At 40.1% G+C, this 16,886-nt stretch overlaps 1 protein-coding gene across 3 annotated transcripts in view; it reads left to right on the forward strand.

Moving 5' to 3' along the window:
• FCHSD2 (FCH and double SH3 domains 2) overlaps positions 1–16,886 on the forward strand; it is a 163,576-nt gene that overhangs the window by 78,220 nt on the left and 68,470 nt on the right. For all 3 annotated transcript variants that reach the window (XM_055701811.1, XM_055701812.1, XM_055701810.1), the window contains exons 4-6: positions 9,500–9,576; positions 11,047–11,191; positions 16,183–16,316. In XM_055701811.1, the coding sequence (XP_055557786.1) occupies positions 9,500–9,576; positions 11,047–11,191; positions 16,183–16,316 (356 nt within the window). The remainder of the gene's footprint in view (positions 1–9,499; positions 9,577–11,046; positions 11,192–16,182; positions 16,317–16,886) is intronic.

The raw sequence follows: 16,886 nt of genomic DNA on the forward strand, positions 1-16,886 counted from the left end.
CTTTGTCCTTAATGCCTAGCGTGCTAGTCAAGGCCCAAAGTTCCTAAAAGTTTACCTAGAAATATAAAATTAACTCAGCCAAACATTGTATTGTCTAGTGTGCTGGGCAATGGCAAAGAGATCTATTTTATAAGAATCTATGGAAGACAATGGTGCCCTGTTCAGTAATACTCTACATGACTTTGGTTTACCTGTTAGGAGTGGGGATTTGCTCCAGAAGCACAGACTTTTGAACCAAGAGCAAATACATTTCTTCTCCAGAGCTGCTAATCTGCCTTCAGCTACACAGAAAAGTGATACAGTGGGAATCTTTTGAATTCTTTTAATGTAATCTAAGGTTTTGCTCTTTCCTGAGGTTTTGTAACAGTTTTGTAGTGACTTTAAGCAAGCTGGCTATGAAAAAGGACTCTGTGCATAGATTTATGAAGGACAGCTTCACAGTCCAGAAAAAGTTACTGCACACATAGGGAAGAGTAGCTGTATGTGGTCTAAACACAAGCTACTTATATTTTGAAGACTAAAAAAAAACCCTGTTTAGCAGTTTCCCACATTTCAAACTCAGTCTGGGGGATAATTTTCCTCAGGCTGCTTCTGCTTCTCTTGTTGTCTTGGAGAGTTGGGGGATGTCTGTTTGCTTGGCATATTGTACCTCCTCATAGGTTCATAGAATCACAGAAGGGTTTGGGCTGGAAGGGACCCTAAAGAGCACCCAGTCCCACCCGCTCCCCCCAGCCCAGGCTGCTCCCAGCCCCGTCCAGCCTGGCCTTGAGCCCTGCCAGGGATGGGGCACCCACAGCTGCTCTGGGCAGCCTGGGCCAGCGCCTCGCCGCCCTCACGGGGAAGGGTTTCTTCCTCATGTCCAACCTAAATCTCCCCTCTCTCAGCTTCAAGCCATTCCCCCCTGTCCCACCACTCCCTGCCCTTGCCCAAAGCCCCTCCCCAGCTTTCCTGTCGGCCCCTCCAGGCACTGGGAGCTGCTCTAAGGTCTCCCCGCAGCCTTCTCCTCCCCAGGCTGCACAGCCCCAGCTCTCCCAGCCTGTCCCCACAGCAGAGGGGCTCCAGCCCTCTGACCAGCTCCGTGGCCTCTGACGGGCCCGCTCCAACAGGTCCGTGTCCTTCTGATGCTGAGGACCCCCGAGCTGGACGCAGCGCTGTGGGGGGGTCTCAGCAGAGGGGAGCAGAGGGGCAGAGCCCCCTCCCTCGCCCTGCTGGCCACGCTGCTGGGGATGCAGCCCAGGGCACGGGCAGCTTTCTGGGCTGCGAGCGCACATTGCTGGGTCATGTCCAGCTTTTCATCCCCCAGCACCCCCAAGCCCTTCTCTGCAGGGCTGCTCTCCATCCATTCTCCACTCAGTCTGTTCTTGTGCTTAGGATTGCCCTGGCCCATGTGCAGGACCTTGCACTTGGCCTTGTTGAACTTCATGAGGTTCACACAGGCCCACCTCTCAAACCCAGTTGAGAGCAAGGTTGTGGAGCTAAAATTGCTGTGTCTGCAAGAAGAATGTCCCTAAACTTGAAGCTGGCTCTCAGTACCAGTCAGGCAGCCCTTCAGTGGATTCAGAATATGAAACATGTTGAAATTCTCACTGGACCATGCAATAAGACAGTTTTGCATCAACATAGACATTTTGTTAGGAGTAATTTAGCAAAAGGCCTGAAAAATAAACTGGAATTTTCTGAATGGCAACATATCTCTAGTTTAGCAATTTAAAGTACATAATTTAGAAAGTGGAAATAATTTCTACAGGTGCATACTCAGCTTGGACGCGGTAACTGGTTTCATTCTAGTGTGTAACTTGCTCAGAGTTAGTAGGATCTGCAGTTCAGGTATGAACATGGTGCCACATCATGAACTTGACAGTTTTTGAGTGCCTAAAATTTGGAATCCAAAGACAGGAGAACTTAGAGAAAAAGCATACAGTTTGAAGCTTAGTAAAATATGGGTTTATTTCTTAAAATTCATTGAACTATTCTGTGAGAATACTCTTAATAACGGAGGTACGCAGATGAAGAGACTTCCAACATTTGTTCTGACAGAGTAGTTACAGGGTAACAGGTCTGTAAATAGAGAAGGTGCTGGGTATCTTAACATTAGGGAGGTTATTCTTTCATGCAATGGTATAAAATGTATGCTAGGGAAGTGTGGTTGGGATTAAATGACAAAACTGTGGTGAAGAATATTTGGAAAATCATGTAGATATCAAGTGATTCTTTGTTAAAATGAATGCGTTTTCTTAGGACCTGTCCTTAATCTGGTACTAGTCAGCATTATCATTAATAGCCTGGATGGGGGGCGTAGGATGTATGCTCATTCAGTTTACTGATACTGAGCATGGGTGGCAGGTGAGTTTACCAACAGTACTGAAGTTTAAAATCTGCTTGCAGAATCAGTGTGCTGTCTTTCAAGTGTTGGATACAACGTTTCAAGGAAGGGTTTGGACCAAATGGAGAGAGGCCAGGGGAGAACAGTGAAAATGGAGGGCAAAGAAACTAAGTAAGTTACAAATTAAAACTGAAAAATTTAGGTTTGAATGAAGAGGCACATGTTTACTTTAAAGCATTAAGGAAGTCTTGAAACACTAGACAGGCTTCTAATATTTAAAAAAAAAAATCTGCTGTATTGCATGCTGCAGATTACAGTAAGTGTTATTAGGCACATCAGAGTAAAAATAGTTAGGTGTTGGGATAAGACTGCATGATCTTTCTCGAATGGTCTTCACTGGTGTAGGATCATTCCCCCTTGAACCTGGGGGACCATTATATAGGTAGCCTTTTGCCTTTCCTTTCTGTGTGATCTCACAGATACGCCTTCTACCAGTGGAATAAGCAATTTTGGGGAGTGGGCACTGGGTTTTTTTAATCCCTTTTAAGGATTGAATAAAATATCGCTAAACTCCAGAAGCAAGACATTTTGGGAAGAATTAACATGCTTCCAGTGAAGTAACAGGTTTAGCTTTAAGTTAACAAGTTAACAAAACCCATGAAGGGTAAGAGATTTGACATTTCCTTTTCTAAACCTCATTGTGAGAGTGCCCTAGGTGACGTTTAACTGCTATAAATGACTTTCTAAGCTTTCCTCTTTGTTTTCCTTTGCTTTCTTGTCATACTTCAAATATATATATATATATAAAAAAAAAGGCAGGGGGGTTGGTGAGAAATGAAGCAGCTTGAAAATGAATTGAGAGTGAAAGAATGAAACTCCGTATTTTTTGGAACTGGATTAATCTAATGGTAGGAAGGAATAGCCCGTCTCCAGGAAGAAGCAGCAACATGATTAGAGATGCAGCTTTACACTAGGTAGCCAGCCTTTCCTGATGTTTCTGGGGAGTTCTACAATTGGTGCTGCAGGCACACAGAAACCTCTTTTATTGATTGTTTAACTATATTAAAGGCAATGCAGATAAACAGTCCTGGCATAGTTTTGATCTGCTCCTTTTGGAAAGTGTTGGGATGCGCTGCAGAAGTTCATGTGCTGCCTGTTACGTGGTTTGTTTTCATTTTTATTTGTGCTGCAGCAGTGCTTTAGTCACGGTCTCATTGCCTAAGGCCCTGTGTAAGCTCCGAGCAAAATAATTGTGTCTGACAGTGGTTTTGTCGTCAGCTTATAATGTAAATTGGTCCAAGTCATATCCTGCGTGGAATCCCTGAATTGAGTCCGCGCTGAAACGGAGTTCACTCTCATTAAATCATTAAAGGTTTTATTGAATCTAGCTCTAGTAAATAAAAATACCACTTGAAATAATCACTGTGAACAGTTAATAACTATCTTGGAATTTAATATTGAGACAAAACTGTTTTTCTGTATTCAGGAGCCAGAGTCCTCACCACTCAGACTGCATTTTCTGCTCCCACACGTTCCCTTCTCCCTGTCCAAATGTTTTGAAGATTTTGGCAACAGCGTAAAATATGTTTCAAGTTACTCTTCAAGCTTGTGAAAAAAACATCTGTATGATCGATAAAGCTGTCTACTAAATTTTTGGCACTGAGTATCTTGCAACATGTTTCGTGAGTCAGACTCGTTGAGCTTGCTGAAGTAATGTAAAATCTTACTGAGTTAAGAAAAGAATCTGAGAGCATGGGGAAAGCATGACTATCTGAAATGCCTTTTTTGGATGCAGCTACATTTTTTTTCGTTTTTATAGTAGAAGCGTTCTTCAAAATGTAGAAATTTCACATACCTCAGTTGTGTGGAGTTTTTCCCTTCTCTTTTTGGAGGATTCTCTGTATACAGCAGTTTCTCTTCAGTCTCAGCCAGATTACTCTCCTACAACTAAAAATGTGATTTTAAAAATAGCTGATAGCAGTCAAAATGCAAAACACTGCAAAAAAGCAAACATTTTACAGTGGCAAAAAAAATCTTGATGTACCTGTCAGTTTTATTTGTGAAGAACGAGCAGTACTGAAATAAAATGGAATTTTCCATCTTACATGCAACTCATAATAACAGTCCAAGATCACAGATTATTTTTTTTTTCATTTAAAAATAACACAAAACCAAACTCTCTTGTGCATGAGCAACGGATGGGTTTGGTAATAAGAATTTATGCATAATAAACTATTATTTTTTCTTGCTGCTACTGGAGAGCCTTAATTTGCAGGTGTTGAATAGCACAACTAGCTTTCAAACCTCCGTGAAGTCAGTTCGGTTGGCAGTAGCCTCGCTCCTCCCAGAGAAGAAGTGAAGAGAGAGATGCTAAAAACTCCTCCCTTGTGGACTGTTTGTCTGCCAGAAGAGTACTTAGCAAACAAAGTAAGGCTACGTAGTAAACAAAATAACATCAGAACGCTGCTGCTGTGGCACGTACTACATGGGCAGTGATCTCCAGAGTCAGTCAAGCAAATTGCCTTGCATGCGTGCGTGGGGAAAAACAAAAAGTATTATTTTTTGTCACTTGGCAGTGATCAGTGCCTAAAAAGTTGCCCTTCAGACTAGAAAAAAAGTGTTTTAACATCATGCAGTAGCTAATGAATATTAAACATAGAGGACATCATCTTCCCAGCTTGGAGTTGGCTTCAGGTAGGAACTCTCCCCTTTTCTCCTGCTTTGATTTTCCTTTGCTTCTTCTCTGTTGCTGACGGTTTCAGGGTCCCTCCATCACTGCAGACAGCATGGCCGGAGGAAGCTTTTCAATCACAGACTTGTTACAGCAGCTGCTGTCCATATGCCCTTCTCCTCCGCCAGGCACAGATTTTGCATGTTGCCTAAGGCCTCACCTTCTGGCTGGGCTTTTTCTACCATCCAGTTCCTTTTTCCCACTCGGGGGGGGTGGATTATTTGGGCCACTTGCTTACAGCCTATGTTGGTGTTCCTTGGATCGCTGATTATTGGAGATTACTCAGAGGACAGTATTCCTCTCGCCATCTCAATTCAAGGTTCCTTTTTAATGCAACATAATAGCAAAGTGTAGATTTATTTGTAGAAATGAAAGTTACAAGTGGTTGGTTGATTGATTCTGCTCTGATAAAGAGAAGTGATTGAAGTGATGCAAGATACTGAAACCACCTAAATGAAAAAGAGCACTAAATTTGTCTGGTTGATAGGTATTTTCCAAAAGTCGGCATTGCATCAGTGTCTGCCATGCTTTCTGCAATCAGTAACAGGTTTTAGGGGTCCTGGCTGTCATCAGCACCTCTCAAATATTACAGATAAAGATCTTAGGGCTGCTTTGAAAAGGATGGCTGCTATGACTTTTTACAAGCTGCATAATTTCCTATCAATTATTTTTTTAACTTGGGACATCTATCTCTTTCCTTTTCTGTCAGTAATTACTTTCTGTTAGTATTATAGCTAATATTAATAGTCTTTCTTCTTCCTCCAGTATCTGTCACAACTGGCCTTATTAGAAAATACCAGTAAATAGATTTGAGGTAAGGTCTGGTGATTGTAAACATCAAATAGGAGCTGCAGCACTGGGAAAGAGGAATTTGAGCGTACGTGAAACTGGGCTGATTTTTTGATGGTCTTTCCATTCAGCAGAATTTCATTTCTAGGTGTTGATTCCTTGGATGACTGATTGACACAATTTTATGTCCCATCCATCCATCTGTTAGGCAGATCTGCAAACAGTTGAAGTACCTGTGAATGTGAAATATTAATGTTTTCGTAGCATAGTGATGCAACATGCGTTTTGATGGAGAGGAGGAAGGAAAACCAAGACATGGAAGAATGATAGGTATCGTCTTCAGATGAATTAAAGTTGGGTTTGTGTGACAGCCTCTCTATTTACACTGGTTCATATTTACTCTCTCTAAATCCTGTTTAATGTGTTAATAACTCACATAAGCGGAGTCGCCACGTATGTTTCTTTCAACGAACGGGTGAGCAGAGGTTGCACAATGCTTGCAGGGGAGTTCAGACATTTTTGACCTTTTGTGTCGATACTTATTGATAAAAAATAGTGTACTTTAAAATCAATTGATTGTTATTGCCATTCAAAAATAATTAACTGAACATTTTTTTCAAATTCAGTGATACACACCTTAGAATGAATCTGAAAAATTAAATCAGGAAACCTTGTTTGGCAGCCACTGGAGAGCAGACTGGTTTTGTAGTTTTGATGAACTATGGTTTTACATATTTATACTAAAAATTGTTTTAGTGTTTCTTCAGATATCAAAGGTTTTGAAGGCAGGTCCATGCCTTTGCACTGTACATGGAGGTGCCCAGCACAGCGGGACACAGGGCTCGTGAGCCACGTGGTGGCTGGGGATGCAGATACACTGACCTCACAATATTGCTTCTACTGAACACGATTTTAAGTCATGATACTCCAACTGTCCTTAGCCCAACAAAAGTGAGGAAGGAGAGGTTTTATGGATTTTGCTCAACTTTGGGTGGGGATTTACATCGTCATTTTTGATAGCCTCTTTACTCGGTGAAGTGCTGTCCCATTCTCTAAAATGACGTTTAAATAAATATTAAGGAAATGTTATCATCAAACAGTACTGAAATGGGGAAAGCATTCTGCAGGGACTTCTGTTCTTGCCACTCTACCAATTTATTATTGCCTTTAAATATCATTATCTCAAACCTGTTACATTGATCGATGTGCACCTTTGAGGAAGGAACGAGCACACTCCTGGGCTGCGGGTAAATTCAAGCAATGCCAAAGGTTAAAGAACTGGTTGACTTCCCCGCTTGAGCCCAACAGTGGCATTCTTTGTTTCGGTATGGCAAAACAAGAAGTGTTACGGAGAACAGAACAAGGAGGATCTCACACAAAAAGATTACACTCAACATAAAGTTTAGGAAAGCAAACCTACTAGACTGGTCTAATGAAAAACCATACATGTGGCTCATTTTGTATGAAATGCCAAATCTTCATGAACAAAATACTAAATGATTAGGCATCTTCACTATGCAGCTGGAGCCCTGTCTTCGACAATTCATTGATTTTGGTGGTGAGCTTGTTTAGTTTGGAAATAAATGATTAATCGTGCTACTTTTATCATTGATTTGCTGACATCAGTATTACTGAGGGTTTCTGTGGCAAGAATGATTTTATTTATCCCTGTTGTGTCTTTTTTGCATCTTTAATTTTTACATAGCTTGTCCTCAACTGCCAGTGAGGGTTTTTTGTGGTTAGTTTTGTGTTTGGGAATGTTTGTTCAGCATCTTGGGGCAGATCTCATGGGTGGAGTCTGATACAAAAGGGATGGAAACATGAAAATAGCACCAGGTACGGGTACCTACTAAAGCTCCAAATCTTACCATGAATTGCTCTCCCAGAGGTAAAGGAAATGTTACTTTGCCTTTTATCTGGCTTTTTAAACAGCTGTCCAATGCAATCTGTGCATCTTTTTTTTAAAATGGAAGAAACTGCAATGAAAATGCAAGAATTTATAGTTCCAGGCATAACTTTACCTATGAGCAGACTTGTTGACTGTATATTTGGACAGATATGTTCATGTATTGTATGTTCCGTGATGAAATATCATTGTGGAATTTGAAAATGATCCTTAACTGAGCAAAAAGTGCCATGGAAGTCAGGGAAGTAACCTGAGAAGACATGGAAGCTCGGAATGGGAAATAACAGCTTTCAACAACTGGCTTCACAAGGACTATTAGCATTATCCAGCTGTAAGCATCGTTAACAGCAAAAACTGGTTTGGTTCAGAGCAGTTGGCATGGTGAAATAGATGTATTTAATAGGAGGGAACACAAATTTTCTGCCAATGATATATTAGCAACAATTAACATTTTTCTATGTGAAAATGTCAATCAGATTGTAAACTCAATAATAAATTTTTAGTATCCAATGGGCTGGTAAGACAAGAATGAAATCTGGTTGTGCTTTTTGAGATACTTTCAATGTTTTTCTCTTAGAGAACTTAAAGGCTATCCTAGCAGGTGGTAGCATCCTGGATATAGTATGGCAAATGTAAAAAAAATGATGCTGTGCCTTGCCTCTCATTGAGTGGGTTAGATGCAAACATGTCCCACCCCAGGTGTTTTCTCAGGATGCACTCTTCTGGAAATCATCTGTGTGGTTGATTTTTCTTAGCTGGAAAGGGAATTTCAACCCAGGTCTCCCACTTCTTTGCTAAGTAGACTTTTATAGGAAAGCTGGAGAGTGCTTCTCTGGTGATGGTTCTTTTGAAGAAGGAACAACACTGCTCAGTGTTCATAAACCCGTTATCCGGCTCTGCAGGTTGGGTAATATACATCCTCTTGCATTTGATGGTACTCAATTCGTAAGTGATGGATACTGTTAAATGAGATTACAAGCGAAAGGAGGGATCGCTGCGACAGTGACACACCCTCCCTTGCATTTTTCACAAATTAAATCTTGCTGCTCTCTGAGCTTCAATATGAAAACGTTGTTACTGATTTTCTGAGACCGTGCAAAGTGAAATGCAGAGACTAAAGAGCATCATTAACATTAATAATTAAAAATGAACTGCATTTTTTTATCTCTGGTCTGTTGTAATCCTCTGAGTAAAGGCCTGATCCTATGAGCAGTAGAGCTTCTTTAGTTTGCTGATAACGGTGCAACCGTGAGTGATAAAAGTTGAGCATTTCAGTCTGGGCACATAAACGACCAGATATTTCATTGCTTCTCAGAACCCCATGTCCTCATTCACTTAAATAAAAAATTTTATTCTTATATCTGTGACAAACTGAGGCATTTTACTGGCAAAATTCCTGCCTCTGACTATGCCACATGCTGCTCAAACATCTTCTGTATTATAGTTTCACTGGAGGTAGGTTACAACGCAGAAATATTTTTAGAGTTGAGGTGTGCATGTGTAGATCTCAGCTAGAGTCCCTCTGATTTAAAATATAAACATTACATTCATTCATTGTTCTCAACAGAAACTAAAGCAAAAAAAAAATATTAAAAGGGGTGAAAATAACAGTCTTGCATGATAGTAGTTTGCTAATACTATGAATCGATTCTTTCTTTATATGTCAGGTTATCATTTGTCTGCTATGAGAACAAAAAATGTTAATTTAGTTACTTCTTATTTTTAACTTTTTTTCCCCTTCTTTTAACAGAGCATTCAGAAGCTGGCTAGCCAATACTTAAAGAAAGACTGGCTTGGAATAAAAGCTGATGAACGAAGTGATTATAGGTAATTTAACAGTTGGATATCTTGAAATGGCTGTCTTTATAATTTCAATTTGTATAATTATTTTACTTAATGAAACACTGCTCTTCTGTAGTTAAAAGTTATTTTTTAATTTGTTGTAGATCATTGCCAGTTAAAAATGAAGCTTTGTTTTCCACTGAAATTCTCAGAATAGTCTTAAATAGATACTTGTTCCTTGAATAATTTAGGAAGATTGGAAAAACAAAATGGCATGACAGGACAACTGTGGTTGTGCAGCATGTTTGGTTATTAGTGCTTGTATCTGAATATATCTTTTGATAAATAGCTTTCAGTTAGAGTAGTAAGCATGTGGATTTCTGCATAGGAAAATACAGCAACAGATTTCTTGTTAGAATGCCATTCTTCATGAAGAGCACATCTGACAGCAAGGAGGAGGCAAAGCAAGAAACAGTTGTTTACAAAACTTAGTTTCATTAACATAAAAGGTGGATCATAACATGAAAACAGAAAAGACTCAGTTACTGAAAGCCTCCTACCTTTGAATACTACCTCCTAAATATTTTGAGAAAGTTTTAAGATACTGTATTTTAATGTGTTCTTTGTATTCTGACACGTTTTATTTCACACAGAAAGAAATAGTTGATAGATTTGTGTTTTAGACTTCCAGTACCTTCACACCACCTGTGTATCTAAGAAGAAAGAAACCTAATTATCAGTCTTAAGTGTATATAAACTGCTCCCATAACACACCCTAGGCCCCTGCTAGCTGCAGTTTGCTCCCCACTCAGCAAGCCTTTCATGCCATCAGATACACCCACAGTGCCCAGAAATCTTCTCCAAATACCTGCCGCCCCCTCACTCCCTATGACCACGTCCTTGCGCTCTGCAAGCTCCAGCGACCTTTCCTTTCTGCCAGCTGCAGGGAGATCTTGTCACCTTTCCCCACTCTCCCTGCTCAACCTTCTCCTTCCGACTTGGGCACTTGGGAGCTTTTGTGGTGAATTACTGGAGTCCTGCAAAGCTCACTACACAGCTATGGTTATCTTTGGCACATTACAGGTGATGAAGGATCTACAGGTAGCCAAGGTAAAATTGATGAGCAGTCTGTAACTACCTGCCTGATTGCAAGATGCCTCAAATTCATGATCTTAAAAAAAATTGCCATCATCTGATCTGGCTCTGGCTGCTGCATTCTGTAGGGTCTCTTCCACTGGAGCTTCAACCAAAAATGTTCAGCCAAAAATCACAAAACAGGGACAAGAAGGAAAATGTTCGGTAATACTGTTTTTTTGGTAAAACTTTGGTGAAAATTTTTGTTTAAAGTACAGATATTTGCTAGATCAGCATGAAGGATTGCACTGTAGCATTACTCTTAAAAGCAGTCCCTGGAAGAATGTACGCTACTGTTATGTAAACGAACCTGTATTTTCAGTGTAATGCCTGGCCTCCCTTTCTTCTTTCCCCCAATGTTTCTGTGTTTCATTATTTTAGGAGCATGTACTCGGTTTGGAAGTCGCTTTTAGAAGGCACGATGCAAGTGGCCCAATCCCGACTCAATATCTGTGAGAACTATAAAAACTTAATTTCTGAACCAGCCAGGACTGTACGGTGCTTTAAGGAACAGCAGTTGAAGAAGGTATTCGCGCTTTAACAAGTTCTTTAAACTTTTTGTCATTTTTATTTGTAAAAAGTGGTGATTATGAATCTTTTAGTATGGTACTTCTAAAATATGTAAATGCTTTTCAGTCTTTTCCTATGGATGTTGTTATAGAAGTAATATAGCCAGCTTGTTGAAGAGGGATCAGAGTTCAGAATTACATTATCTGAAATGAAAATTGCTTGGAAATGATTCTTTTAGAATACAATACACAGTAGGTCAAAACTATCTCTGCAAATCTAACATCGTGCTGTGGCAATGACATTGGATGGGTTCTGCAGTGACAATTGCGAGTGGGTTCTGTGAGAATAGGCTCTGAATTTTAAGAAAAGGCCTATCTTAATTAACCCTGAAGGAATGACTTGTGAAGTCTTCAAGATGTAGAATACAGGTTATCCAGCCACCCTCCTGTAAAGGTATTGCAAGTAAGTGTTCTAAAAGCTGCTGTAATTACTCTGTTAATCCGTGCAAAGAAAATGGCATGGTTCAAGGGAAAAAGTAAACTTGACATGCATTTAATTGGTTGTTGAATTTGAAAGTCATTTAAGAGGTCTCTATTGCACCCGCTTAATACAGAATGTGTTTCAAATAAAAGGCAGTGTTCCATCTGTTTCCATAAGGCAGTAAGACATGTTTTACAACTACAGTGATGTGTATTTATGTAAAGCGAAGTACTCTTCATATTTTAATTATTTTGCGTTTGTGTTCTGTGGATTTCACTGGAGTGAGGAGAAAGCCTCCTGTTTTAATAAGTGAGCGTAGTTTACACAAAGTCACTACTGCACCAAACATACATGTTTGGAAGTATTCAAGAATGATCTTTTGAAATGCTCACTGTCTGGCTTGGGTGAAACGTAACATAAGGGGGGAAACAGAAACGGTGGTGGAACAGACTTTCTCAGACGTTAGTTGGTAGTTGTAAATATTCTTACCATAAATTATTGTTGAGTGTTTATTAATGTCATCTCTGGGCTTAATGTGAGGTTGGCTGAATGATCCATTCAAGGTAAAAGACAAAAACCCCACCCCCAAACAACACACCATTTCAGTTTTGTTTGCTAAAGAGTGGTGACAACTAACTGTAACTCGCCTAGTTAGAGGCTCTAGAGAAGCATTTTGTAAAATATTTGGCTACAAACTTTTAAATAGATGTATAGCATAACATGAGCTCTCAGTTTCTGAACAAATTATTGTACAGCTCTTAGAAGCACGTGCAATATCTGTTTTTGTGGAGGAAAAATGAACTTTATTAATGTTATTTTATTGTCCTCTGGAATTTTATTTTCCTGTGAAGCTTTCCAAACAACACTGTAACAATTTTATAGTATCATAACTGGGTAAATAATCCGCATTTTTATTCTTCTGCAAGTGCTGATAGTTCAGTGTTTATGAGTCAGGAGCAGAAGTAGGGACCACTTCCTTAAATTTATGTAAATGATAGAGGTTCCTTTTTTTCTACATTTTTGAACTAGCGGAACAAGTTATGACAACTATCAGGGCAGTACTTCAGGTTCAAAGTATTCTAACAGCAATATACTTTCTCTACAATGTGAAATAACCATCCACTTGGTGGTACTAATTTTCCTCCACGAGAAATTTGTTGTTTTATACAGTGCAATCTCTCACCCTTTCCTTTGGATTTCCAAACAGGTAAATAATCAGTTACGTTAACCTCCATCCAGACACAAGCTTACCAAAATTGAAATTCAGAGTTAGTAAAATGCTTGTAACATTACACTGGAATGGCCATCTAAAACTGAGCTTCTGTTAAAAGCAGTGTCCTCTTCCAAGATTGCAGTAGGTATTGAGTTGCTCTTGATGAGAAGCCATCTTTATTTTCCAGATGTTTCTGTAAACCTTTATTTCCTTGACTTGATAGCATATAAAAACTTCATTTTTATGACTCATTTTAATACTAAACTGGAAAAATTCCAGAAAACCTCATCATAATTCGCTGAAAAAATTGCTAAATCACAAGATCTCTGGAGCAGGGGTAATAAATGGTCTCTCCTGTAGACCATGCCTGAGCTCTTCAGAGAACCGATCCCCGGCTCTCCCTCAGCAGCTCTTGGACGCAGACGAGAAGGCTGTTTTGAGGGCAGCAGCCCACCCCCTGCCGTTATCTTTCCCCAGAGATTTTGTAAGCTTATCTCATAAGCGATGTGCGGTTTCATACTTTGGCCTTGGAAGGTAAGGCAGGGAACTGCAGTGTACATTCATCAGGTATCTTCAGGAATGCTGGTGTGGCCGCCGTGCCGACATTTGCATGGATCTGTATCAGAAGACTGGAAGGCTAATAGAATAAAAACAGTCTGCATGGAGGCAACGCAACCAGCAGCCACCTCTGTCAGCTCTCTGAAACCGATGTCTACCCAACCCAAACCCCCTAAATGGCATCCAGTCTCCTGACAATTTTTTATTCTCCAGAGATGCAAAAGCAAGATTATTTTATGGTTTTCAAAAGATCATGTTAATAACTGGGGTTATTTGATATTTTAATTTTTTGATGCCGGCAGGATACTTCAGGGATCAAAATACTGATTGCTGTAGCAAAAAAACCCAGTCCTTTTGAAATTATTTTAGGTCTCTGTCAGCTGTCCAATATATACGGATTTTTCTGCCTTTCATTTGTCAATCATACACTCAGAGGTCTTAAAAAAACCCCAGTCCTGCCTTCCACCACTCCCCAAACCACCCACCACAAAGCTTACCTTATAGAGCCCATTGCTTTATTGGTCTGCACACATCAAATACTGGATTTAGTGTGAAGTTACATGAACTTTTATGTACTTTATAACCAGTAAGGAATTTGACTTTTTTAGTGAGAGCAGAATTGTGTGGTGGGAAGACGAGCAATTTCTATTGACTGAAACAAAGAGAGTTTTTTTTACAGGTGGCTGGATGTTATTTTAACTATTGTTGAATTCTGTGAAATTAATGTTAGGTTGTTGCGTAGCATCACCTTATTAATCTTGCAGTGCTTGTAAAGTAAGTTACATGCATTAATAATTCAGTTCAGCAAGTGGACAACATGGGGCACCTTAAGTGAGAGGAGCTGTAGAGAGACTTTTTACAAGGGCCTGTAGTGATGGGACAGGGGGAACACCTTTAAGCTGAGAGAGGGGAGATTTAGGTTGGACATGAGGAAGAAACCCTTCCCTGTGAGGGTGGCGAGGCGCTGGCCCAGGCTGCCCAGAGCAGCTGTGGGTGCCCCATCCCTGGCAGGGCTCAAGGCCAGGCTGGACGGGGCTGGGAGCAGCCTGGGCTGGGGGGAGGGGGCCCTGCCCGGGGCAGGGGGTGGGACTGGCTGGTCTTGAAGGTCCCTTCCAGCCCAAACCCTTCTGTGATTCTATGATTCTGTGAAGTTGGGCATGTGATAACGATGTGAAAAGGGGTGGGAGCTTGGGCCTGGTCTTTGAAGGAGAGAAATGCAACTGAACAGCCAGTTGGTTTCCTTAAGCTGGCTTGGGGCTCTGCCTCTTGAGTATTGCCTGGAGCCTTCATTGACCACATCTAGCCTGTACTGTCTATAATAATTAAATATAAATGCATTGAACTATCACTCTTCCATATACTTAAGCTACTTCGGGTAAAAGAAAACCTTTGCAAATCTCTTCAAAATTAGTATAATTCTCTAGACATTGATAATTCACATTTGTTTTGTTAGGTAGATCCTTTCTACTTAACATAGATCCTTTCCCAGAAAGTTATTTTTTTTTGAAGCTGATAGGATGTTTGGAGAATTGCTGAACATTTTGGTAATTGTTGTGGGTTCACTGTCAGCAGCTCAGCCCCATGCAGCTGCTTGCTTACTCCCCTGGAGAGAATCAGAAGGGTAAAAGTGTAAAAACTCATGAATTGAGATAAAGACAGTTTAATAAGCAAAGCAAAGCAAGGAATTTCTTCACGCCTTCCCATGGGCAGGCAGGCGCTCAGCCATCCCCAGGGCAGCAGGGCTCCATGACGCATGGCAGTGACTTGGGAAGACAAACACCATCACTCCAAACATCCCTCCTCTTCCCAGCTCTTATTGCTGAGCATGACGTTGTAGGGTATGGAATATCCCTTTGGTCAGTGGGGGTCAGCTGTTGCAGCTGGGTCCCCTCCCCGCTCCTTGTGCACCCCCAGCCTGCTCGCTGAGGGGGGGTGGGGTGTGTGTGCGTGAGAAGCAAAGACCTTGCTGCTGTGTAAGCGCTGCTCAGAGACCCCCAACACGAGCCTGTGTTGTTTACACAGTTTTGATCACAAAACCAAAATACAGCACCATATTACACAGAAAGTTGACACTCTCCCAGCCAAAACCAGTACAGTAATTTTGCTGCTATTCCTTTGAATATAATTTTTTGACATTAAAGTGTGGTAACGCTTGTTGGGTTGTATGGAAAATGAATGGAATTATTTTCACTCCTTGGCTAGCTTGCTACGCGTTTTAAGCCTCTAGGTTTTCTTTGTGGACAACACTGATAATCTGATTTGTTGCATTTCTTATTTGTTGGAAAGCTCTCAAAAATAGTTGAAGAAAAACGAGCTCTTAAAATAACATTTATCACATTGTTCTTGTCGCTGTTGTGTTTTGCATGGTAGCTTTTGTCTTACGTTTTAAATTTCAGACAAGGAAAGATTAATCATTTTTGTATCACCTCCAGTAAATTGCCTTTGGATTTTTCCCAGTTGTATTCCAATTATTTCAAATAATTACCTCATCCAAAGCTTTCAGAACTTGTAGGTTTAATTTGCAAGTTATCATTGAATTTGAATAGTTAAACAGCAGCAGAAAGAAAGAAAGAAAGAAAAATGCGGTTTTATGTTCTGATCAGCTTTAAAAGAAAGGCATGAATAATTGACCATGAATGACTTGGAGACCGTGTTGTTCCATATAAAATGTAATAAAGGGTAGTAAAATGATGATGATGGTGTTATTTGGGTGCAAAAAGACATTAATGTTTTGCTTCTTGAATGCTTTTTATCAGTGCGTGGACCAGTTGACAAGGATCCAAGCTGAATTACAGGAGACAGTAAAAGATTTAGCCAAAGGCAAAAAGAAATATTTTGAGACTGAACAGATGGCTCAAGCAGTGCGGGAGAAAGCTGATATTGAGGCCAAGTATGTTTTTGTTATAGCATATGTATAAATAATTGCATGTGTATAAAGTAGATTTGTACTTGTATTAGTTTTTACACTTGATATTATTTTAGAAGGGAGATAATTGCTTTCAATGAACTTATGCCTTTTTTTTTTTTTTTTCCATTTTTGCTTATATACATTTTTGTAACCATTTCAAGCACGCTGCTACCCTGATAGTAAAGTGTAACTTTTTTTAGGCTGGGTTCTTTAGGAAGGAAGTTAAACTAACTGCTTTAATTTGACATTTTCCAAGGACAGTGTGTGAGCTGGCACTCTTTTTGGTATTAAAGGCTGCTTGCCTCATTTTCTCTCCACAGCTGTCATATTTGGTATCAGTCCATTTCAAGGGGGAGAGGGGATGTGATGCTGTTTTCCATTTTTCAAGATAAATTTTTGAAACTTTAGGGTTTTATGCTCCTTGACATCCTAAAGAGATTGATTTCCTTCCTTTCAGGAAAGCAACTCACATGTTTTCAGTTTGGAGTTTGGCCTGTCTTATGGGAGTTTGCCTCACCTTTGTTTGCAAAATTATTTATTTTTTTAGATTTA

The sequence above is a fragment of the Falco cherrug genome, chromosome 2 (genome assembly GCF_023634085.1).
Source record: "Falco cherrug isolate bFalChe1 chromosome 2, bFalChe1.pri, whole genome shotgun sequence".
Classification (NCBI taxonomy): Eukaryota; Metazoa; Chordata; class Aves; order Falconiformes; family Falconidae; genus Falco; species Falco cherrug.